The sequence below is a fragment of the Enhydra lutris genome, unplaced genomic scaffold, assembly GCF_002288905.1.
Source record: "Enhydra lutris kenyoni isolate GAN:26980312 unplaced genomic scaffold, ASM228890v2 scaffoldscaffold7, whole genome shotgun sequence".
Lineage (NCBI taxonomy): Eukaryota > Metazoa > Chordata > Mammalia > Carnivora > Mustelidae > Enhydra > Enhydra lutris.
Window position 1 is genome coordinate 24965860 of NW_019154091.1, and position 27337 is coordinate 24993196.

The following is a 27337-nucleotide window of genomic DNA, read 5'->3' on the forward strand; positions in this document are numbered from 1 at the left end:
CCATAGCTTTGGCGGAGATCTCTCTCATCAGCCAGTATCAGCTGACATGAATAAGCAAGCCTTCAGGTTATTCCAGTTTCCACTTTTTGAACCATCCCAGCTGACACCAAGTGGAACAAAGTACACTATTCCTATCGCTGACCAAACTAGAGATTTGTGAACAAAAATACTGTTTTAAGCCAATAAATTTTTGAGTGGTTGATGGGGTATCTATAGACAACCAAAACATATAAAACTTCCCCACACAGAACCAACATTTTCCTACCAAGTTTCTGAAATTGGGAGATATGCATAGATACCCAAGAGGAAAACACTCTAAATGCCAGTGCTTAGTAATTTGAGATTTCTACCCAATAAGCAATTGAGACATCCACTCAAAATTATTCTTAAATTGGGAGCTATGACAAAACACCTCCAACACTGTAAAATTAGTTACCAGTGGTTCCAGGGACAGAAAAGGGAATTGGCTCTGGGTAGACTGTCCTGGGAGGAATCACTTTCAACATCTGGATGTAAGTCAAGAGGGTAGCCCTAAAGTAATCCAAATGTGATATTAAAGTGCTGTATGGAACTATATAATTTTTTTTTAAATGAAAAATTTGGGATGTTTTTTAACTCCTTGTGCTGGTTTGGTATATTTGAGGGCTGCTGGCAATTCTAGTTCCAAAAAGTCTTCAAGATCAATTAAATTTAGCAAGTATTGCTATCAGTCCATATCGATACATTCATACACACACACACACACGTATGTATATTTACATATATGTATATGTCACACCCTAGCAATATTGAAAGCTTTGGGAGCCGTGGCTGAGGCTTTAACTTGAGAGCCTTATATCAAATTAGTTATCCAAGGAACCACTACTCTCTTAAGGACTGGAAAATGTTGGTCTGGACCACTGGTACTCAAACTTACTAATCTCAGGACACCTTTACATGCTTAAATTATTGAGGACCCCAAGGAGCTTTTGATTATGACAAATTACATCTGCCATTATTTTCCCTATTAGAAATTAAAACAAAAACTTAAAAAAACATCTTAACTCAGACTTCTACTTAAAGCAAAGTGAAGACAACAGGGACCAAATTTACCCTCTCACTTGAAACAACAAAAACCACAAGTTACATTAAAAAAAAAAGGTTTTTTAGGCACTGGACAATAGGCAACAAAGAACAGTTACAGGGAAAATGAGATCAGTCTTGGGATTAGCAAAGCTAACTGCTTTGGGAGTTTCCAGGCTGTAGCTTAAGTGCAAAGAGGGAGAACACAGGTGAGGCTGGAAGGCATTCTGAGTTGACTGAGCTGGGTCCCGAGGGACCAAGGCAATGGCGTTCCAGGGACTGGAGAGAGCTGCACAGAAAACTCCACAAACATGCAAACTAGAACCCAACCCAACCCCCCCCACCCCACCCCATTCCTTTGCAAGTCTTTAGCTGAGTGCTGATAGTGCGTGCATATAACTATCCAAGACCAGACAAAAAACCAACACAAAGACTTAGAACAAAGTCTGGTGCTCAAATGGAGCTGGGAACAGTGCCTGTTTACTCCCACTGGTGAGACTGGGAAACGCGACTCATGGGGCTTTAGACGAAGCACACAGGTCTTGCTTGCCCCAACAATGGGGAATTATTAACCCAAACTGAACACTGCTCTGGTCCTGCCTAACAAATCTTGCTTAGCAATAAAACCTGAAAGGATGGAAGCTTCTAAAGAACTCCATCCCAGAAAAAGTACTGCACTTTTTGTAGGAATACAAAAGAATCCACACCCACTTCACAGTATCTGGCAGCCAATCAAAAATTACTAGTCATGCTGAGAAGCAGGAAAATACGATCCATAGTAATGAAAGATCAAAAGCAACCCAAGCTGACCTAGACGTGAAGACTGGCAGGTAAGGATGTTAAAAGTTCATTGTAAGTATACTCCGTATCTTCAAAAAAGTAGAGATACAGAAGATATAAAAAATGGTCTAAATCAAACACTGTAGTTGAAAACTATGTCCAAGATGAAAAATACACCGAATGGTACTGACAACAGACTAAACTGTATACGTGAAAAAATTTAAGTGAACTTCAAGACATAAAAATGATCCAAGTAAACACAGGGGAAAAGAATTTAAAAGATGAACTCATCAGTGGGCTGTAGGGCAATCCCAAGTGGCCTAACATATGCGTAACTGGAGTTTCCTGAAGGGCGGAAGGGGCGGAGAAAAAATATTTGAAGACAATGACTGGTAAATTTCCAAATTTGATGAAAAACTATAAACCTACAGATCCAAGCAGCACCAGCAGCAATGAGGCTTTCTGACGCTTTGTAAGGAAACAGTCCCTCTTTGAGTACTCGGAACACTGCTGCCTATTAAAAAGTATTTTTTATCCAAATAAATGATAGATATTCTTGTAAAATTTCTCTGAGCAAAAAATTCATACTCAAAGGCAAAAAGTTTTCTAAAAGGCACATCTGGTTCCTGGAGTTTGTGACCTAGCTGACCTAGATCAAGGAACATTTTGAATATTCCACTTGCAGTTACAGACTTTTCTATTTTATACCCCACATAAAGATATTTAATAAATAACTCTTAAACCAACAACTTTATGGAACCGAAGATTTACTTTTTGACAAGAAGCTAAGACTGACTGTCCTGATATGTATCACTTGTTTCCAGTTATTTCTATAAACTCAGAACCAGATATCCTTATCATAGGTACAATCTACCAAACTGGAAAGGGCTGGGGGAGCCAGACAAGTAAATGATGATGAGGAGGAGGAAAGCACCTGCCATGAAAACTGATGACTTGCTGTAGAATTTGTTTCATTTTTACACTAGTTCAAAATATTGTTACTTGAGTTCTATACAGCTCTGGATGCTTCACTTTAAATATCATAAAATAATTATGAAATGAGTATCAGTCCAATCTGAAAATATTTAATACCACTGGGTTCTCAAACCATAAACAATCCTGTGAACAGGCAGGAAAGAGGTCCTTCAAAAATTCTGCTTTTTAAATTCCCCAATGAAGCTGTCATGCACAGCTTAAGCAGCTGAGATCAATGTTCAACAGGTTTCCTTTTCTAAAATTTTACTGGTGTCTTTAGACAATACTTACATTTAAAACTTGGAGATTCATACAACCCCTGAGCAATTCTATGCATTCTATGGAATGCAAAATTCTTAAAGAAAAATTTATTCCTTTTATTTAAAAAGTATTCATCACATACATGTACATACACACGGAATTGGACATTTTGAAAGAATGCTACCACCACATTTTACTTTTGCTAATTTCTAGTCCTGCCGCTTGCATCCTAGTTGACCCAAATATAAATACACAGAATAATCTTTTTATATCACAGTACTACTACCAGTGTTTCATCAATTTCTTGAAGTGAACTGAGCAAAATAACAAACAAGCACACACTTAAGAGTCAATATTTATTCTGATTAATATTTTACAAAATTTTGACAGATTTAATTTATGTAAGGAGAGCTAATTTATTAAACACTTTACAGGTTTTTCTTTCCACAGAGTTACACGGTAAGTAGCAAAATAATACTTGGCACAGTTATAAATAAAATACGAAATAAAAATACCCATAGCTTAAGTATAATGATGCTGTTTTATGCCTATTAATATTTCAAATAAACTCCTGGGAACAATAAAAAATATGAAGAAAAAAAAGTAATTTATGTTCAGGGCTGAGAAATAAGTTATTTGCTAATAGTATCCCATTAAGCTGATACAAACTATCCCCCAAAGGGTCACCTTCATACACAACTTTAGAACTGGGTTAAGCTGGTTCCACACATAAGACTTACAAAATAAGTAAACAGACGGTACAGTACACTGCTGCATAGTTGGCTCTCCACCATCTGACCATCTCTAAGTTTTAGATTTCACCGGTACTGTGAGATGGTTAGTACTAAAGCATTAACATTGCTAGTATGTTCCATGTACTTACAGATTTATAGTATTTTTTCTGTTTAACTGAAAGACATCTCTTTTGCACCGAAAAGAATATTGTACCACAAAGAAAGAACATGGTAACAACACTCTTATCCAAACTCTGAGAATACCACCATTGTATTCAACTATTAATAAAAATGTATTCAATAAAAATTGCAACTGAGTCTTTATGTGAAGTGGCTCAAAATACAAAAAATTAAAACAAATTCTAGCCTTTTATAAATAACTTCAAATTTAAAAATTATCTAAAATTTCCCCCAATTAGTAGTCAAAACTAGCGGAGACATTTGTAAAGTTAACCAATTTTTTACATTCTATGACAAAATGGCACAATGCTATTGCCACCCCACACCCATCTTCTCCCTTTTCAAAAATAAAGTACATATGCCAATTTTCTAATATTAAAACACTCAAATACACTAAAGGTAATCTTTCTGATGTGTGACTTATGGTCAAAGAAACTACTATATAAAAATGGTACTTGGAAATACTGAACATCAACTATATACAATTTTCACTGCTCCTCTTACTAAGGCAAGGGGCGGGTATACCACTAGATTGCTGAAATACCTGTAATCTGCATTTTACAGAGAATACTAATTTTACCAAGTATCAGACATGCAGTGAACTTGCAGGGTATAATGCCTATTAACAGCAATATTGAACATCACTAGAAGCTCATTAGTTATCTCCCTTTTCTTTTTGGTTGGATAAAATGAAATGAGCAGCTTTAAATACACTAACACATAGAGACACAAAGAGAAAACTATTTGATAAATTATTTATATACAGATACACAATCTTTACACTGGTCTAGGATCTGTCAGCAGTCTGACCACCCTTTTCCCACCCTCCCCCAAGCCCATTCCCTCTCACAGGTTTGCCACAGGTTGCTCGAACCACAGTTTGCTACAGCACTTAAGAGGACTAAACCAAGTCTCACTCTGTAAACAATATTTATGGAAGCAGTGACTAGTAGTAGTTCACCGTGAGTATGGAAATGCTGCAACAAAAATTGATCAGTGCATCACATTTAACAATAAGAAAACCTTTCTGAAATTGTTTCAGACAGCTTAACAAATTTTAAAACATTCGGTATTGGGAAAATTGAAATAATCTTGAGGATTAAATTCTTTCTGATAGGTCACTTTTTAAAAACCATAATATACCATTAGCTTTTCTTTTATTCACATGTGCTGTATGTACAGAGATCATGCTCCATCTTTAGCTAAACTCCATTATTTTGTCTACAATCTATTTTGCAGCTCAGAATTCTAGAAGTATACCCATTTATCTCTTACTGAGAATTTTGCATTAACTTATTTGTTCTGTCTTGAAATTACCTCAACTCTTAAAAATTGGACTGTTTGCACAGTAAATTAAATTCTAATTTATGCTTTACTGGATAGTATGTGCTAGTATACATTCTATGAGGTGTATCATGCACTTAGTAGGGCTTTTAAGTTTAAACAAAATAACATGACTTACTATACTCATGCAAGTGCTTTATTATCAGACCATAAAACCTCAGAGCAAGGTTACTACAAATTATTTCACTGAACTAGAAATATATCAGCATTGCAACAGCTGATGGCAATAAAATATTATTAGCACATATTTTTGTGAACATTATTTTCTTGTGCCCTTGAAGACATATTACAGCAGATCCCTAATAAAACCACATGATTTTTATCACAGTATTTACATGTACATTCTAAAATGTACATAATACTAGCCTGAATCAATTTAAGACAACTCTCCTGGAATTAAATGCAACAGTCATAGTAGATTGCATCATAAAATTTAGCTGTATACCATAAATTTAGTTTTAGCTAGAATCAAACATTTCTGATCAGTATACCATGTCTGTCAACAGAATAAGTTCATTCTTTATTCATGAAAAATGTTATGAGAACAAAACCAAAAAGTTGAGTATGTTGTGAATTCCCACATTAAGAACCATTAAAATTCCTTTTACGATCTTTATTCTTCCCAGAAGTGGCAGTGTGCTCTGTCCATGTTTACTTTTGTTAATAAAAGTGTTGAAAAAAAGACTAAAATTCACCGTTAGCCCTACATATAGCATGCTATTGTTCAAAAAATGTGGATTCGAGTGTGAGAGAGACACGGACAGACACAATTTTCAGGCACCACTCAGCAATATGCTTCATAGGATAAAGATGTTGCTACACAAGCTGGTACCCAGATCCTGATATTTGGTCATATTCTATTGTATACTGCCTGGTCCAGTCCACGATAACAGGACGAAAGAGGCCACAGCATCGAAATTCAAAGAAGTCTATAATATTCCTTACACATCCATGGCTAAAACACCCCCCAAACAAAAGGAAAAAGGAAAAGTCTATTAGTACAATAATTTAATATATGAGCTTAATATAATTTTGGTGTTTAAGGTATTTTTTTCTGAACTTAAAAACTTAGGTTACTTGCCAGAAAGAACCTGTTTATAACTCTATAAAATATACATGCATTCATGTTTCTTCACAGCTCTGCCAACAATAATTTTTCTTCTCTCTTTTGGTAATTTAATTGGGTGACACAATGATATTTTAAAGTTACTCAAATCTGCATTTCTTTCATTACTGTGTCATATGTAATTTTTGATAAAACCTTTCCTTGATGGGTGGCTCTTTGGCAAGGAGACAAACTATATCCAAAATTGAAAAAGTAAAACACAAAATAATTATAAATAGCATGTAGCTGGCAATGTATCTAAAAGTAACAATTTAAGAAAAAATATGTCAAGAATAAATTCAAGGAATTTTAGGACTTCAAGAACACTTCTGGAAAAGCTTTCACTGTTTTACATTTTATACAATAATTGTGCCTATGGGAGAAGTTACCCAACTGACTCCTTTATTTTTGCTTTTATTTAAAAGTCTGTATGCTTTCCAGAAGCATGCAATAATTAATAGCATTACAAAAGCTTGAAGGTAGTAGGCACGTAGCAGCTTGAGTAAAACTCAAGTTTTAAATATTTCATATAATTAGGAAACTACTACTTCTCAGCATCAAACTGAATGTAAGATTAAATATATATATATATTTAGAAATACATATATATATATATATATATATATATATATATATATATATATGAATGAATATATATGAATCTCTTTGATAAATGGTTTTGGGAAAACTGGACAGCCAAGTGCAAAAAAATGAAACTGAACCACTATTCTACACCACACACAAAAATTGAAATTGGATTCAAGGCCTGAATGCAACATTCGAAACCAGAGCTGCTAGAAGAAAACATGTTGTAGGCTTCCTGACATGGGTGCTGGCAGTGAAATTTTTAATAAGTCACCAAAAGCAAAGGCAACAAATGCAAAAGAAACAACAAGTGAGACTGTATTAAAATAGCCTCTGTACAGCAAAAGAAACCATCAACAAAATGAAAAGGCAACCTACTGAATGGTAAAAAATTTGTGCAGATCATATATCCAATAAGGGGATCAATATCCAAAATATATAAAGAACTCATACAACTCAAAAAATTTCAATTAGAAAATGGGCAGAAGATCTGAACATTTTTTCAAAGATAAACAGATGGCCAAAGGATACATGAAAAGATGCTCAACATCACTAATCTTCAAGGAAATGCAAATCAAACTCACAATGAGATAGTACCTCATACCTCTTAGAATGACTATTACTAAAAAGACAAAAAAATAACAGGTGTTGGTGAGGATGTGGAGAAAAGGGAACCCTTGTGCACTACTGGTAGGAGGGTAAATTGGTGCAGCCACTAGGAAAACATTATGAAGTACTCAAAAAAAAAAAAAAAAAAAAAGATGGTACTACCATATTATCCAGCAATTCCAATTCTGAATATTTATCAAAAAACAAAACAACAAAAAAAACCCTCAAAAAACAAAAAATGGAACAAACAGAAAAATCCACTCTAACTCGAAAAGACACATGCACTGCCATGTTCACTGCAGCACCATTTACAACAGCTAGGACATGGAAATGACCTAAAGACAAAAACCATATAATCTCATTTATATATGGAATCTAAACAAACAAACACAACCAAACTCATTGATACAGAGAATAGATTGGTGGTTGCCAGAAGCTGAGGGTGGGGTGTGGGCGAAATGGGTGAAGGGAGTCAAAAAGTACAAACTTATAAAATTAATAAGTCATGGGGATACAATGAACAGCACTGTGACTATTTTTTTTTAATTCTATTTTTTCAGTGTGCATTTTGACTATTATTAATACTACTCTGTTGCATACTTGAAAGTTGCCAAGACACATCTAAAAAGTTCTCATCATAACGAAAAAAATTCTGTGACTATGTTTGATGACAAATGTTAATCAGACTTATTGTGCGGTCATTCTGCAATACACACACATCAAATCACTATGTTGTACATCTAAAATTAATATAATGTTATATATTGATTATACCTCAATTTAAAAAGGAAAAATAAAACTGGGTGTATAGAAATTTTTGTGTCATGAAGAGGGCAAATAAAACAATTCAAACTGAAAAGCTGCTGCCCCAGAGTCTAGAAAATTTCCCTAAACATGAATTTCAGTTGACTGTATTTTTAAAATCATATTTCAATTCTGTGTATACATTTATCAATGAAAATTTATAGAAACTTACAGCAATATTAAAGCTGTATGTTAATGTATAATAGTATGTTTATACTAAATGTTAGTAGTTCAATAGGTTTTGGATTGTGCAACTAAGAAAAAGAATGACACAAATCTATATACAGTTAATGTCATGAATTTTAAAGTAATAGTAAACTAACCAATGCTATATCTGGCAGGAATCTTAGAATTCAGTAGGATTTATAAGCTATTTTACACACTGCTAAGCACAAGAAATATTTCATTTCATATCCTATTGACTTAAAGATGTATTTCTCTTTGATGTATTCACTAGATATTTGCTAAGTTATATGCCAGAAGAAAATATTAAATTTATAAACATGTACGTACTTGAATGGGCTTTCAATAGATGTTGTTGTGACTTTAAAGTGCTTGTATCTTCTGGCATTCATCCTTTCATTTGTAGTAATACCTAAACATGATATCTAAGAGGTAAGAGAAAGCAAACTATTAACTCTCTCTGATATAAATGAAGTACTAATGTAAAATAAGTTAATTCTCAAGAAGACTAGGATAGAGAGAAAAATGAAGTTTGTTTCTGCTTTTCCAATGGGAGATCACCAAGCTAGTTTACATATCACTTTGACTCTTGTGAGAAGTAGCCAGTTAAACAAGAAAAATATTAAAAAACAGGTTATCTGGTATTGTGTGTGGGGAGAGATGGACACTATGTACACAGATCACCTCTCCATCAGCCCCTTAAAAATTGAGCTTTTAGAAAAATCCTTAATTAAGAAAAGGTTCTTGAATAAATACTGGTATTTATAGGTAATAAAACGTTCCTTAATAAACACAAAACTAATGGCATCATCGATCTAATCTCACACCTATATTCAACTGAATATATCTGAATCAAGAACAATAGAAATAAGTTCTGTTAAAAGTAGCACTGAGGGGCGTCTGGGTGGCTCAGAGGGTTGGGGCCTCTGCCTTCATCTCAGGTCGTGATCCCAGAGTCCTGGGATCGAGCCCCGCATCGGGCTCTCTGCTCAGCAGGGAGTCTGCTTCCCTTCCTCTCTCTGCCTGCCTCTCTGCCTACTTGTGATCTCTGTCTGTCAAATAAATAAACAAAATCTTTAAAAAAAAAAAAAAAAAGTAGCACTGAAAAGTCAGGGGCGCGCAGATGGCTCGATCTGTTAACCATCTGCCTTCAGCTCAGGTCATGATCTCAGGATCCTGGGATGGAGCCCTGCTTGCTAATCCCTCTCCCTCTGCAGCTCCCTACTGCTTGTACTCTATGTCAAATAAATAAAATCCTTAAAATAAAAAAAGAAAATTAATAATGTAAGAACAAAGTTCATAATAGAAGAAGAAGGAGAGAAGGAAGGAAAGAGGGCAGTAGAAAGGGGGAAAAAAAGGAAAAGTAAAGAATAAAGGAAGAGTAAGGAAAGTAAATTGAAAATTTTAAACCTTGAAAAGTAGAAGTGGTTAAAAAGAGAATGCATTATTATCTTTTTTAACAGGGAATGAAGTGTTAATTAAGTGTTAATGAAGAACCAACCATGTACATGCACATACCTGGTACATCTGACACATGAGTAACACAGCCACCCACATGAAATGAAAAACACTGTTCAGAAACATCCAAAACATCCAAGGTGAACATGTAGCAATTTGAGTAATATATGTCCAAAATCCATCCTTGGTGTAACTGGTCTCACAGTGGAGTCCCCAGTCTAAAATGAGAACAGAAGTTTCACGTTTACTTAGTAATCATCCAACCACTTCACAAAGGCATCTGCAGTTGGCACCACTTAGAAACCATGATCCAAATGTCTACATTTAGCAGATGACTTTGAATGCAAATTTTTGTACTCCTAAATACCCCATAATTAGTAAAAAATTAGTATATAATTAGTAAAAAAAAAAAAAAACACAGCAAAGAGAGAAATGGAAAAAGCACCATCCAATCTAAAAAAAAAAATACTACTGTACTTGAACAATACACAGTTTTTAGTTGTTTGGTACTGCACACATACAGTAGTTAACATTACCTTTATTCAGAGATGATATGTATATAAGTGAAATGGGGGGGGGGCAGGGCATATAGCACTAGAAGACCAACTTGATGAGGGAGGACTTTTTCCAAAACAGAAATCTCTTCTTTTAGAGCTGCTGCCATTAAAAAAACTACTGTTGTTAGCAGAACCATGTTCTCCTCAGGTCTGTTGGGCCAGAAACTGTAAGTCAAGACCTTTGACCAAATCTTTCTCTCTATTAATGTATATGTGAGGAAGTAGACTGTTATTAGGGGAATAACAGACACACTATTCTTAATATGTCTGAAAATCGAAGGACTAGGAAATCATCCTTCTACAACTTATTTTTAAGCCAGGATCTAATACATATTTATATGCTAAGTACACCAAGTCCTGAAGCATAGTAACTAATACCTTCGTTTAAACTCTTCTCAATTCACATTCTCAATGCAATAAAAACCCATCATTACCCCTATACCCATATGATCAAGTGAATGACAACTTATTCCTAAAAAAGTATCTTCTAGGGGTGCCTGGGTGGCTTAGTCGTTAAGTATCTGCCTTCAGCTCAGGTCACGAGCCCAGGGTCCTGAGATCAAGCCCTGCATCGGACTCCCTGCTCATTGGGAAGCCTGCTTCTCCCTCTGCCTGCTGCTCCCCCTGCTTGTGCTACCTCTCTCCCTGTCTCTCTGTCAAATAAATAAAATCTTAAAAAAAAAAGTATCTTCTAACCCCTTTTAATATTCTCTAATAGGCAATAGTTACACCTTACTTTTTGAAATATTTCTAGTTCTGCGTGAAGTTAACTGCATTTTCCCAGCGGTTTGGTACTAAAGAGCACCTAGCAAAGTCACAAAATCTTTAAGTTACTAGAGTAAAGCAAGCATGTGATATAAAATATGTTAGCGTCTTTCACCCAGAAGCATTTCAAAGACTATTAAACCAACATGTTTTTCAAAGGACACATATATTAAAACAGCCGATTATTCTGTTGCTTATACTGTATGTTGAATACATTTATAGTTCCGCATCTGTTCTTCTCTTTATGGTTCATTGTAGTAAGGTGCCCCATAATTTTTAGTTAAAAGACTTGTCATTATTATATATTGTTAATATGGTAAGCAAAAGTATACAAACATTTGTTTTCAGAAAGTAAAAAGCTAACTGTACTCACAAGAAATACAACCATAAATCATCCAGCAGATCATAAAAAGCAAGAAGAATAGGTAGCCCATAAAGTATCTATGGTTGCCTGCACCTAAAGAACAACAGAGAAGCAATTTTTTCAGCTAAGAAGAAAACAACTGGAAATGTACCTTTTGGGGATGGGGGTAAAGGTATGCCATGAATGATACGATCTGGACAATAACTACATACATTATTTATCTTACAAAATGTTCTTCAGGAAAATAAAGGCGCCCGGGTGGCTCAGTTGGTTAAGCATCTGGCTTCGGGCTCAGGTCATGACCCAGTCTGAAATCCAGTCTCAATCAGGCTCCCTCCCTGCTCGGCAGGGGTGGGGGTGGGGGCTACCTCTCCCTCCTCCCCCCCAACTTGTACACTCTCTCACTCTTGCTCTCTCTCAAATCTAAAAATATTTTTAAAAATAAAGCTTAAAATAAGAATGTTCATAACTACAAAGATGTGATGACTATAATGACGTTGATTCTGAAGTCAAGAGTCCCAATGAACCAAATGAACTACAATTTTGAGTTTTACCCTACTGTTTGCTTTGTAAGGTTTAAAATAACCAATTTTATCTTATTTTTATAAACTTTATAATCCAATTTTTAAAAGGCTTCTTCTCAACAATCACACAACCTTTGCAATGTTTCCCTGTTGTCACCTCATACAAATCCAGGGCCATCTCTTAGACTACTTAGTTCACTTCCTCACACACCATTCTTGAACACTAAGGTATATAGAGTTTTTATCTGTCATTCCTCTCTGCTTCTGTACACAAGAGCCTTCCAAATATTTTTACTGCTGTAACTTTCTCCAGTTTAACTAAAAAGCAATACTATCTGCATCCTTATCGATTTCACTATTATCCAATAAAGAAAATAAGAATAGGCACCAGAAAGAATTGATAAATATCAATCTTTTCCAGAGACTGATTTTATAACTTTTGCCCCCCTCTTTCTCACAACTGAGTTGCTGTTTGTCAATCAGAAGATTAACTGGGGGGCACAGGGGAGCAGGGCTATAATAAGAGTGTAGGAGTGAAGTTTCTACCATCTACTTTAATGCTGTATTTCATAAGTTACCTACAATAACTTAAATGAACAATGCACTCAGGAATTATTAATAAAACTTACCTACACAGTTACCCACCCATGGGCAATGATGATCAAATTTTGCTATGCAGCGGTTGCACACACCACAATGCTTGGACCTCACTGGTTTCCGTATCTGTTAATAAGCATTTTAAAAGATTACGAAAGGCATTACACTGAAGAAAGGAAAGCTGAGCATTTATTTTCTCAAAATGCAATTATGAAGAAAACAAAACTGTATTTCCAAAGGCAAAAAACAAAAACCACTACCGTATTGTTTAATGAGATGTCAAGTACAACAACAAAGGTAAAAAGGATAAGGCCACTATGGAATGTAAGAATGGGGTAGAACCATCACTTTATAAAAATAATTAAGGATCTAAGACCAATTTGCTGTTGCGATGAATGATACTATATTTAACTCACATCCCTCAAGTTTCTGAATAATAAAAACATCACTCTCCAGGCTTCTAAATAAAAGCTATTAGTGGTCATGACACTGGTTCTTATTTAACAAAATTAAACTGTTCCTTAGTAAAAGGAAGGCCAAATTAGAAACGAATAAAAGAAGCTTTTAAAATGCAAAATCATTAATAACATGTCTTCCCAAAGTTAACAAATCTAATTAAAACCAGTAAGTATACACACATCTTTCTCTTTCAGTGGCTCCTGAGATCTCAGATAAAGGTACAACATCTCCTCTGCTGAACTCCATGACTCATCTAAGAAAGTACACCATGCTTACCACGCTTAGGTAGTCCCTATTACTTCAAAAACATAAAATACATTCATTATTCAGCTCCTGACAGGCAATAAAGAATTCATACTTATGATGCCTTATTGTTTTAGGTGAAATGTCTCACTCTGTATTACTCCAAATCAGCCAAATGAATAAAGAGCTCATTAGAACTCATTAGTGATCTTTGAAGGGCTGCTAGTCCTAAAGCTGAGTATATGACAAGAGCTAGTTATTAAACCACGCCAGAAACAAAATTTATAATATCCTTCACTGGTCTTTCAATAAAAGCACTGCCATTTCTCCACCAGTTTGTATGAGGTTACGTATCATTCTGAGGCACTAAGAAAAAGCATCGGTTGACTATGCAGTCCTTACATGTACTAAAATGATCTGTGGACTCTTTAAAGAAAAGATTCACTTGTTCTTCACCATAGATAGGAAATTACATCTATTTAGGAGAAAGAAGAAGGATGTATTAAACAAATTTTATCTCCGTTTCCAACTCTCAGCTACATTTCCCCTTTGGGCAATACTTGTCAATGAATTCTAAACAAAGACGGACACGAGGCTCCTGAACATGACAGGCTCCTCATTCACTTACAGAGTAATTCATTTTTAGGAAATTCTGATTTATATGTGGCTTCTTAGGGACTTGTCTACTTATCAAAGGGAAGGATACCCATATAATGACAAATACCTCTGCCAATCTGAATTATTTTATAATAGGACATGTTCTTTTCTTTACGACACCAAATCACCTATCCAGAAGTACCTGGCTTATAATAATATAATAAAACATTCATGCTAGAATGATAAAAATAACCTTGTTCTTGCCCTCGGATACTTATTTAACAATGAAACTATACTGAGTGACTCTATAAAGAGTTTGCCACATGGCAAACATCAGCAATGCACACTTGGCTTTGTGGAATGGAATAGTATGTCCCAAGATCACCAGAATATAAAAATGTTCTGAACATTAAGGTTCTAATTCTGTAAACTAGCCACTGTAAAGCACAGAAACAAAACCCTTTTTAAAGAATGCTTGAAAATACAAAAGAATCCAGTCAACACCTTAAAGTTGCTTCCAAAAGTAAAGCAGTATATATTTTGAATATTCAAAATTGTAACTGTTTGGTCAAGGAATGTCAGGTGGAACAACTTAAACAATCTGTAGAGTCAGAGCTCCATTTCAAAGACTCATTCCATAATCCCAAACTAAGTCAATTCTCTTGTTATTTACATGTCAAGACGTTAGTTCAGTGATAGTATATAACTTAAAGGTATAAAAGGATTGAGTTTCAGGTATGATTTAGGGATTAGGAAAACATGATTTAACTACTGTGGCAAAATTGATATTTTTCTCAAGAACTAACTATATAAATTAACAAAATAATTAAGACACAAAACTATTATTCTTTAGAAATCTGAGATCTATAATAATACAAACAATGTATTACTATACCTGATTTCATAAGTAAATGCTATTTAATTTCATTTATATCTTTCTTTATGACCTGGTTGAAGATGACAACTTTTAATATCAATGACAAAATAGTGCTCAAAGTTCCATAAATCCCCCAAGACAAAGAGATAACTACTCAAACTGAACCATTTTAGAAGCCACGCTGTCTTATCTAACAGATTTTCCCACTGTGACTTCTAAATATAAGAATAAATGTTCTCTTAAAATATCTAGGAAAACAGTATTAGGGAAGCATAATAAACCTCTGATTTTTAAAATATTTTATTAATTAATTTTTTCTTTGCTGAGTTACGTTAAGAAAGAAAAAGAGATTAAGGAGGAATACAAATGAATGGTACCTCAAATCAGAAGTATAGTCAAGGTTTACCATCAGGGGGAACAAGCACATTGGGAGGAGACATCTTTTTACCATCTTTCTCCTTACACTATGGTCTAAAAGGAATGTCACAGCGGGGCAGAGGGGACATGAAATGTGCTCCACAGAACAAACTATTCTCCTTGTTCCCCACCCCTTCTATGCTATGCTGCTGCTATGGGAAGAAGAGAGAAAGAGTAAAGAAAAAAATACTACCAAACAGGTACTGCAGAATATACTGAGGTCCAGACTTCCTGTCTCTGCAAGTTCAACTATTGTCTGTGAATTAAAAATATATATATTTTATTCAAAACTGAACAATGTTCACCAACTACAGTGCCATCAATATGAATCAATAAACATGATGTCCTCATTTTTATTTAACCAATGTTTTCTGCTCAAAATAAAATCTTTTATTAATTTACTTCTGCTGTTTCATTATAATATGAATATAGAAATTTTCTTTCTTGGGTCTATGAAAATGCAACTCTGAACTCAGGGGAATACTCCTCTGAGAATAAAACTAAGTCACCTACCCTAAGAAATGTTCTGTTTAGGTTTTGAAGACAGACATGAAAATAAACTTAAATTCAGTAAAGAACTGAATCTTCAGAACTGGATTATGTATGACTAAGAAAACCTTACCGAACCCATTAGCAGTAATGTCTAAAGAATACTGTAAATATAAGGGTAGCAATCTCTATGTAGGCTAGAAAAGGGGGGATTAGACCCTAAGAACCTGTTACTGTTTTAGTCTACTGTGTACAGTAATAATTCATCAGTATTTGTTTTGTTTTTGGCGACTGGATAAAATAGCTCTTAACATAGTTTAACTGCCTCCAATCTAATTTAATTCTCTACTTACACAACATCTTTGGATTGTAAATTTGGTTTTCTAAAGTACCTGGGCTTTAGATGAGGGGTGCCTTGAATTTTATATATATACATACACACACACATATATTTGTTGTTGAACACACACATAAATATATGTATTATTGAAACACAGTATCTGAAATATCACCAGTTTACTGATCCTCCAGTTACACAGTCATTTAATAAACATTTACTGAATTCATATTATTTGCTGAGGGTTTTCAGAGATGTTTAAAATGCTGTAGTCATCCCTCAAAGCAATCACAACTCTTATAAAGGAGAGAAACATGGAATTCAAAAATGTCATGAAAGTGTAAGGACAGGCATTCAGGAGTACCAAGGGTGAGCAACAACCACGCATAATCTCAATTTGGTTGGAAACTTCTTTATGTTCTAAAAGATAGTTTCTTTCTTTGTATGCTAATATCTGGTATAAATACTGATAATTTGGCAATTAAATACATGTGACTAGTTAGATTCTATCTTGCTACCTTTTTCTTTTGTTCTTCTGTAGCTTTAATAATCCCTGGGTCTGATTTCCAAGATTTTCCAAAATTGTAGAAAAGTGCAACACTATTGGCAAGGAATGGAAGATGGATAAATAAAAAGTTGAGATGTGCCTGAAGTTAAGGAATCTAAAGAAGCAATGATAAATGAGTTACTATCATAGGTAAACTTATAATCTGTAAAATTTTACCACATACACACACACACACACACACACAGAGAACACCTACCAAGAAAAAAATACTAGCTGATTTATCTATTATTATATCAAAATATATTTCTAACTTATATTCATAACTGAATATAAAAAGTTAAAATGTGATTTCTTTATAAACTTTAAACCATGTAGGATAAGCTTTCTGACACATAAAAAGTCAGTAACACATTAAAAATTCAGTAAATACATTATTTTTAAATGATCATTATTTCTTCTCATCAAAAATGAAGGGATTTCTCATGTTCAAAGTTCTAACATATTACTTTATATGCATTAAAGTCTTTATATATCTACCACTTAAGATATCAACCCAGTTATTTAAAAGATTGCTTTTAAATTCTCTTTATTGCCTTTTTTGAACACATTCAAACTGACCCTAATTTTAAAAAAGTATTCATAAACTTGCTTTGAACAGAAGGTTTCTATGTTTACATTTTTCCTAATTTCACCTAATGAAAATATAAGAAAGGTACTAGGCTTTATAAATATAAATGAGGAATCAAAAATTACTTAACACTAAGAAAAATAATGTTGCTAGAGCAACACACTTCTGAGGCACAATATATCTGAAATACTCAAATACTATTTTCAAGATTTTATGCAGGTACAAGTATCAACAGCTAAAAATCTCTTGAGAATAAAGCTGGGTAAATGTACATGCAAAGAATACGGAACCCTGGAATTTTTCAGGAGCAGGACCTTTATACACTGTAAGTTTTAAAAGGTGCTAACATGAAAATAGCTCAGGTTCTTAAAGCCTGGATTAAATTTGCAAGGGGGCTAAACAGCAGCTCAAGAGAGGACTACAGATTTAAAAGAGATAGGATATTCAAGAATTAAATATCAGATGAACTTAAGGAATTTCTTTGCATGATCTTTAAAAGTAAAGAGATTAGATCTTTAAATGATAGTTTGAACTTAGCTTTAGTAATAAGTCACACCATTTAATTTTTTAAATTTACATACAAAAATTTACAAACTCTCCACAAATGGCATGGTTGTTTTTATAAAGGTTTAAAACAACCTTTTTCCCCTATAAAATCAGAAAACACTAAAAAGTACAAAGGCAAAATCAATACCTCCACAACCCAGGGACAATTCCTTTTATACTTGGTAGTCTGCATTTTTAATAATTGAGATTATAGTGTTTTTATGAACATTAGTAAAGCAAGTAACACCTATTAATCAACTAAATGGTTTTTAATCTGCGCAAAAACTCTTTTCTCATGTTACAGATGACAAACCTGAGACAGAGGTTAACTAAATAGTCCAAAGTTGCAGAATAAATTAAAGTGGAGCTGGTATTAAAATCCAGGCTCTTTTTACCTGTGCTATTTGGCCTCTCCAAATGCACTCAGCAGAAGATACTCGGTCCTTAGATATCAGAACAATATCTTTGGATGTGAACATACTTAAGGCTCGATGTATATTTTTAAAAGGTCAGATTATTTCCAGAAAGATACACCAATTTAAAATCCCACTAACATCACATATTGCTTGATTACTACATTTCCACCAGCTTCAAGCAAAGAAAAGAGTTGTCAATTTTAGAAGCAAAATAAACCTTATTTTATTGTCTTAATTTGTATTTGTTTTTACGTTTTAACAGTCCTCCAATTAAATAAGTAAGTTATGTGTCATCAATGTTTTCATTTAAATGTTTATGGAATCTTTTTTCACACTTAACTCTTTCATCTACTTGGATGTTATTTTGATGCCTGCTGTGAACTGCAGCTCTAACTTACTGTAATAGCCAACAAAATAAAACAAAAACAGTAAACCAAATGAATCAACTGCAAAATACCAGCAAGAACTTCAGAAAGGGGACTAGCCACACTACACCATAAAGTTCAACTGGAGATCAACAAAAGACAGCTCTGGTAATGCAAACTGCCTGGGGTAGCTCTTAATCCCACCTCCACTTGTATAAGCAGCATAAAAAATGCAGATGAGAAGATAAAGTCAGAATTCTCATCAGTCCCACCTGGCCCTCTGCTGTGGATTGAATCTTGTCCCACCCCCAAAAACCCCCCACCCAAATTCATATGAAGCTTTAACTTCTAATGTGACTATTTCTGGAAATAGGGTCTCTAGGAGGTAATTAAGGTTAAATGAGGTCATAAGGGTAGGACCCTAATCCAACAGGACTGTGGCTGTATAAGATTTAAGAGGAAGAAAGAAATCTCATTCTCTCTTCAGGCTGTGTGAGACACAGGAAGGAGGTGGCTGTTTGTAGGCCAGGAAAAGAATCCTCACCTAACATAATCATGCTGGCATCCTTATCGAGAACTGTGAGAAAATCAATTTCTTTGTTTGCGCTAACCAGTCTATGTTACTTTGCAACAGCAAAGATCTAAACATCAAATTACTCTGCAACTTAAATAGAATTTTTATCAAAATTGCATTAGGCTTTCCACAGAACTTAAAAAAACTGATTCTAAAAAACTCTAAACAAAGTGCAAAAAAGCTAAAATATTCCTGAGAAACAAAAAAGCTGGAAAACTTGGCCTACCAGATATCATAATTTAAGACTAAAGCTTTAGTGGAAAGGTGGGGTAGGGGGAGGATGGAATAAATAGGAGAAGGGAATCAAGAGTACACTTATCATGATGAGCACTGTGTAATATATAGAATTATTGAATCATATTGTACGCCTCCAACTGATATAACATTGTATGTTATCTATACTGTGAGGAAGGAAGTTAGGAAATTAAGAAGTTAGGAAGGAAGGAAAGAAGGAGAAAGCTATAGTAAGAACAGTACTGACACAAGCAAAGAGATCAATATACTGAATAGAGTACAGGAAAACTGATAAAATATCAAGGTTGATATTACAACTGAGTGAGGAAAGGGTATATTGGAGCAATGAGTTCCCTAATATGCAAAAAGACAGACACACACACACCCTCACATCATTCAGTATACACAGTAGTCAAATACACATGAATTAAAAAATAAATTAGATATCTTTAATGACTTCAGAAACACCTGAGGATGCACACACACTCACACAAATGATATACAGAATATTTACAGCAATACTGCCAGAATTCACAGAAAGTAGTGACTGGATACCTGAAGATAGATACTAAAAAGCTTAGAGAATATTACAAGAAAACTAGAGAAGATAAACACAAAAAACTGAAGAAGTCCTAACAGTAAACTACAGGAAAAAAACACTTAAGAGGAAAATGTCTAAAAGAAGATGGTGAAAATGTTAATTTAGCAATGTGTTCATTTTTATATGTAATCATCCCAGCTTCCATCTTCAGTTTAAGCTTAATTTAACTTAAAACCTGACTGAAAACTAATTTGTTTTTAGACATAAAATTTCTAATATCCTATCATCAATATTTTTTCACTTACTACATCCTCAGTATAAGCCCACATCGAGTCTTAGATAAGCATTTTAAAGGCTATTTTATCCCATACTACACAAAGCTAATTGATAACTATTCCCCATTCAGAATGGATACTTACGTTGTTTCCATTTTTTTCCCCTATTATAAACAGTAAAACGGCAAACAGCCTTGTAAATAAATTTTAGATCTTATCTCTGATGATTTACTTATGAATAAGTGTGTTTTTTTAAACTTTCTAATTTTACCTTATTTTACACTAATTGAAAAGTTCAATCCTTTAAAAATCTTAAATCTGGGGCGCCTGGGTGGCTCAGTGGGTTAAAGCCTTTGCCTTCAGCTCGGGTCATGATCCTGGGATCCTGGGATTGAGCCCCGCATCAGGCTCTCTGCCCAGCGGGGAGCCTGCTTCCTCCTCTCTCTCTGTCCGCCTCTCTGCCTACTTTGTGATCTCTGTCTAATAAATAAATAAAATCTTTTAAAAATAAAAAAAATAAAATAAAAATCTTAAATCTGCTAGTTTGATAAATCTGGGGCATTTTAAGTAATAATCTTTTTATATTTGTGTATTATTCTTTCTCCTAAAGATAATCTCCTAAAGATTTTTTTTCCCCTAAAGAAACTTAGCAAAAATCCTTAAAACTATAAGAAGAGTTGCCCAACACAACTTACACTTCTACATTCATCAAATCTTAATTTTAATGATATCATATGTACATACTCTTTGACAACCTATTCCTTTAAATTTTTGAGATACACAGGCCTGGGCTACTTTGCAGTATTTCTTAGTACAAAGCTGCACAATTCTGCTTTGCATAACATTGATCTGACTCATATTTGCAGTCTTGATTTGCCACTGCAACCTTAGATTTCGGATCACTGCCATTTTTAGTTTTTTGTGTAAGGTTAGCCTTTCAGTGATTAAACTTAAGTCCAAATAAATTGCATCCATCACATTTTATTAAATTTAGCATTTCTGATAAAGCCTATTTTACTCAATGCCTATATATATATATTTTTTTCATTTTTTCCAAATCTCTCAATTTTAAAACTATCTAAGAACTGACATAGGAAGTAACAACCCAGCGTTAGCATAATGATATTCTCAGTTTTTATTTAAATTACTGGCAAGTATTCTAAATCACTTTAACCTTCAAATTTACTTTTAATATCACCTATTATAAATATGCCCCAATTAGTTTTCCTTTATAAATCTGTCTTTTTAAAGCTCTTTCTACATGTTGCTTTTCAGGAAGGTTTAAAAACTTAAAATTATGTTCAGAGTATAAAATAAGACAACTGAAGATACACTGTTATCAGGTCAAAAAGCTGGGCAAGAATCTTGATAATTACCTATCTATGTGAATTTGGGCAAGACCTAACAACTTCTCTGAACCTCAATGTTTCCATCAGTTAGAAAACAGGATTAGGATTAATGTGGTTTGTTTTCCTAATGGCAAAATTGCTCTGGGAACTAAGTCAATCAATAGATCTGAAACAACTATAACACCAAAAAACACTGAATAAATGTAAGGTATATATGAGATGACAATTATTTAATGAACAGTAGAAAAGACTAAGAACTTACTTGTTAGGACAAATAATTTAGATCAATAAAAAATTCATTACACTACAAAACACTTAAGCTGGGTATCCTATTATGGGAAACTAAAATAAAATTTATACAGTTGATCCTCGTGCCTACTTGCTAGAATTTGTAACTCCAAAATCAGTACTCATGGTGCTTTTACAGTCATACACGGTTATATGCAAAGTGGCAAAAAATATGAGTCACACTATGTACACAATGCCGGTTGAGCTGAACGAGGCAATAGTCCACCTATTTGTTCCAGCTCTCGTACTGTAAACAAGTTATCTTTTCACAGTCGATTTTGTGCCACACTTTTTCCCTATTAGGGCTTTTTGTTGGCTATTTTGCTATTTAAAATGGCCTCCTACTCTAGTGCTGACATGTTATCTAATGTTTTCCTAAACACAAGAGGGCTGTGATGTGCCTTACAGAGATAACAGGTGTGTTAGATACACTTTGTTCAGGCATGGGTTATAATGCAGCTGGCTGTGAGTTCAGTGTTAATCAATTAGTGATAAATATTAAACTTGATATTTATACAGAAACACATATAAAACCAAGGTTATGTACTGATGGCTGACAAAAATGTGTGACCAGAGATTTGCCATTTATTTTTACCCTAGGAGCAACAGGTTTAGTATTTGCTGATTCAGTGTTTGCAGCAAATTCAGAGAACATAATTAGTGCATATAATGAAAATTGACTGTAACTCTATTTTTCACAACTGGTCTAATCAGTTTAAATTACATATGAGGAAAGTGGCAGAATCAACAGCAAAGAGGCTGAAGGTCAACAAGATAGATACTTGCTGAGAAGAGCTGCCATTTTTAACTCCATTATCTTAATCATTATCTTGTATCATGAACCTTGTGACTCTTTCCTAACATCTTTTGTGCTTCCATTATAAATTATTCTGGGCTCTTTCTGTTCCCTTCTTACATAGGTTTCCTGAGCACTTATCTCTGCCCTCAAAGTTGAATACTGAAAAACAGGAAAAAAAAAAATACAGCTCTAAAATCACATAGGGCATGGAGATCTGGTTCTTTTATAACATAGAGAAGCATGAACTTTTCTTTTTAATAATCAGAATTTAAAGTTATTTGTGATTTCATTCCACATTCCATGAGCAGCACACACATATACAAACATTCAAATAAAAGAAATCATAAATGTCACTTAAAACCTATGTGGACACAATGATCCAGTCACACTTACTTAACATTTTTTACATGTCAGGTACGTCCTAAGTTTTATTACATTCATCTCAAGAAGTCTATGAGACAGTACTAGGATAATCCCTCCTTTACAGACAAGTATAAAAACCTGATATTCTCATACTATAATTTTTATTTGAAAAATTAAATACATGCAATTTGTTTAGTGCATCTAAAAAATGAACTTTATGACAATCTATTCTAAAGGTAGAATTATTCAAATAAGGCAAGTTAAATTGATTTGATTGGGCTGACCTTCCTTTCAAAATCTACCTGTTACATTCTCAACTCCCTAGCTCTGGAAACGTGCATAGCTATTTTATTTTATCTCCAAATAAGGAAGAAAAAAAGGAAAAAACTCAAGTCACACTACATAAAATGCTCTGGCATAAAGTTTTCATTATTTGTAATTTACTAATTTTTCTGCTTTTCTCTCCACTTATATGCACAACAGATTAAGAGAAGAGCAACAGTCTAAAATTATTTTGAGATGTGAATCTGACTTTTCTCATGATATAAAATTTACTGTCCAATTTAGGAAACAAAATGAGAAAATATGTCTGGAATACTAATGTCATTTCAGAGGTCAGTGCTTTTTGTAAATTTAAAATAGACGAGGTAACAAAAGTAAGCACACCCGTTTTACCTAAATGTTCCAATGAGACAATTCTAATGTTTAATAAATCCTTGAAGAACAATTTTTATGTCAAAGCTTAGTACAAGGCAGAATTAGCTTGTGAAAACTGCCACATGGAAATATTTCAAAAGATACTTAGGCTAAGGAAATATTTTTTAAGCACTATACTTTCTGAAACTAATCATGTAACACTATAAAAATGTAAGAATGACAGGCACAATTCTATGCCTCAGTCTCAAAATAAGCATTTTTATTTTTCAATACTTTGTTTTCATTTAAAACAAAACAAGACAATAAAAAGAACACAATGGTCTAAAATGCAAGACTGTGAAGTAAAACTAGGTATTAATTAAAGTTATTCAGAACAGTCATAAGTCAACAAAAAAGGCATTCCATTTAAAAACCTATTTTATGGTTTTTTTTTTTTAAAGATTTTTATTGATTTATTTGACAGAGAGAGATCACAAGTAGACAGAGAGGCAGGCAGAGAGAGAGAGAGGGAAGCAGGATCCCTGCTGAGCAGAGAGCCCGATGTGGGACTCGATCCCAGGACCCTGAGATCATGACCTGAGCCGAAGGCAGCAGCTTAACCCACTGAGCCACCCAGGCGCCCTATTTTATGTTTTTTATGGTAACGTTTTGAAAAGTGATTTATTAACAGACATTTGTGAAACATGTGCCTTTATTTTAATAAAACAGACTGTCTTACCGATTGAGCTTTTTCTACATAAAAATGTCAAAAGTTGACCTTGGTCTTATTACTTCAATATACGCACATGCACACCCATGATTACAATTTCAACTTATTACTTTTTTAAAGCATACTACATTGAAATAATCAGCAAACATTTGAAGATACAGTACTGCGTGCCTTTCATGATGCAAAAGAGAAAATTAACTGCTACCAACCACAAAATTTAAAAAGTTTAATATTTAGAGAAAACAGTTTGATACTGAAACATGAAAATCACAGTTTAGTAAAAAGAAAAAGGTTTCGAATAGGTGTTGAATAAGACTGAAACAGACTAGCCTGTGTTTCCTTTTTGCCTTCTTTTTTTTTTTTAAAAAGTGTGTGTTTCTATCCCAGCCTTATCAGAGACTAGCTGTATAGATCTGGGCAAGGATAACAGCTTAACCTATTTAAGCCCAAATTTTCTCATCTATAAAATATGAAGATAAAAATATTAACATATAGGGGCACCTGAGTGGCTCAGTGAGTTAAAGCCTTTGCCTTTGGCTCAGGTCATGATCCCAGGGTTCTGGGATCGAGCCCCACATCCGGCTCTCTGCTCGGCAGGGAGCCTGCTTCCCCCTCTCTCTCTGCCTGCCTCTCTGCCTACTTGTGATCTCTGTCAAATAAACAAATAAAATCTTTAAAAAAAAATTAACATATAGAATGTGTATTAAATACAAAGTATTTATGCCCTTTAAACACTCAATAAATAATAGCTACTATTATTACTGATATAGTCATTGAAAGCAGCTTTCAAAAGTGATCTCTAAAATATGAAACATTTGAAAACAATATTTACTTTGGTTCACACTTATTATTTTCCTAGAAATACTGTTTTACTGCAGCAAATCATTAGTTTCTCAGTCCTAATGTTAAATTGTTATAACACATTCATTTAAATAACAAAAATTGCTTTAGATACGACCTTTATAACCAAAGGATATCATTCCAAAACCAGAAGAACCATGTTACATACATCCAGAATTTGGTTGCCAAATATATTCCAAGGGGCAATGCACTATGCATTGAATGATCAAAAAAGGATCTGCAAAATACAAGTTTTTAAAAAATTTGAGCTCATATTTTCTTATAAAAATGAGTAATAATTTAAATGAAAATTATACACATTCCACATAGTTTAATGGTTTCCTCTGGTTTAATTAAAACCCAGAAATCCAGGATGCTTAAATACCAAGAGCATTTTTCATGGTAATCAATAATAAGTACACAGCTGAATCAGTCAGCAAGATTCTGAAGCTCCTAATTTGCCAAGAAATAGAATTATAATTCTGTGTACTTTTCAACCTCAGAATTTCAGTCTATTCTTATTCTCTTAAATTAATAATTCACTTTAGTAATATTTAGTAACTATCATTTGGCATATTCTTCACCAAAGACAAATAATTTTGACAAACGAGTACAAAGTAGTCCTCCAGTTTTTATGTTTCATTATTTTTCCTTACCTATACACTCTTGTTAAGCTTTTAGTACAGCTTTTCAAATAGAATGAACTGGTCAATGTAATGGAATTGAAGGTCATTATGTACAGAATTTAGACTGGGGGGGGAAATGTGTATTAATGAATTATATTAAACATAAGCAGGATCAACTATCCATGTAAGCTAAGTAGGAAGTCTTCCTACTTATGGGATCCCTTGGAGCTCCTAGAAACACTAAACTAGAATTAAGCCTCTTCCTGACAGTTAACACGTTAGTATATTACCAGCCATTCTCATCTCTGTGTATATTTTCAGAACTCCTTTTTTTTGAAATTCAGGTGAAAACAAAGTACTAAAGAAACAGAGGTACACAGAAAGTTCTAGATCATAGACAACTGCCTAGGTTTGCTGAATGGGCAACTTAAAGGAATGAGATCTAAGGATAGGAAGAAAGGAAAAGATCACAATGTTCTAAAGAAAAATGAGGGAGGAAAAGACACAAAGGCTGAGTCTTACTGCATATGCTTAGACTCTCTCTACCTTAGTATTAAAATCAAACCCCCTTCTTGCATATTGCTTAAGACCAAAGAAAATATAATTCCTATGGAAAGGTAAGCTCAAGCATTATAATTACCTAGAAATATACAATACGTACATTACAGTTAAAGTTGAACGAGCTTAAGTCTACTTCTACTGAAATGTTTTAAAATTGTATTTTAGCCTTAAAAATTATATGTTAAACTTTGATCAATGAAAGTACTTATAGAATTTCAACATTTCCATTTGTTTCCTATAGTTAAGGGTCTCTCATGGTTTATCTCCCTCTCTTGATTTCTGCCTATTCAGTTTTCCCTCCCTTCCCCTATGATCCTCTATGCTGTTTCTTATATTCCACATATAAGTGAAACCATATGATATAGTCTTTCTCTGATTGACCTGGGGTTGCAGGAGGGGAGTTGGGGGGGGTGGTGAGGTAACTGGGTGATGGGCATTAAGGAGGGCACGTGATGTGATGAGCACTGGGTGTTACATGGAACTGATGAATTACTGAACTCTACATCTGAAAATAATGATGTACTATATGTTGGCGAAATGAATTTAAATTTAAAAAGATAAAAGAAAAAAAAGAATTTCAACATTAAAAAACCTGAGGAAATTTCAGGTATGTCTGCCAAAATTCTTTAACATTAAATTAAAATGAAACATGTTACATAAAGGCAGTGTTCTAAATATACAAAACGTTAATTTTACATAGCAGGGTCCAAATTATATCCTCTCATGCAGAGTTAAAAATATAGTTAAAAACA

At 33.9% G+C, this 27337-nt stretch overlaps 1 protein-coding gene across 1 annotated transcript in view; it reads right to left on the reverse strand.

Moving 5' to 3' along the window:
- Positions 1-3420: 3420 nt before the first annotated feature.
- Positions 3421-27337, reverse strand: part of LOC111142133 (zinc finger DHHC-type containing 17) — an 87459-nt gene continuing 63542 nt past the window's right edge. Inside the window, exons 10-17 of the mRNA XM_022495113.1 lie at positions 25536-25636; positions 16825-16949; positions 15674-15736; positions 12920-13013; positions 11776-11859; positions 10141-10298; positions 8953-9047; positions 3421-6291 (exon numbers count right to left, since the gene is read on the reverse strand). Coding sequence (XP_022350821.1) covers positions 6153-6291; positions 8953-9047; positions 10141-10298; positions 11776-11859; positions 12920-13013; positions 15674-15736; positions 16825-16949; positions 25536-25636 — 859 coding nt within the window. The 3' untranslated portion in view covers positions 3421-6152. The remainder of the gene's footprint in view (positions 6292-8952; positions 9048-10140; positions 10299-11775; positions 11860-12919; positions 13014-15673; positions 15737-16824; positions 16950-25535; positions 25637-27337) is intronic.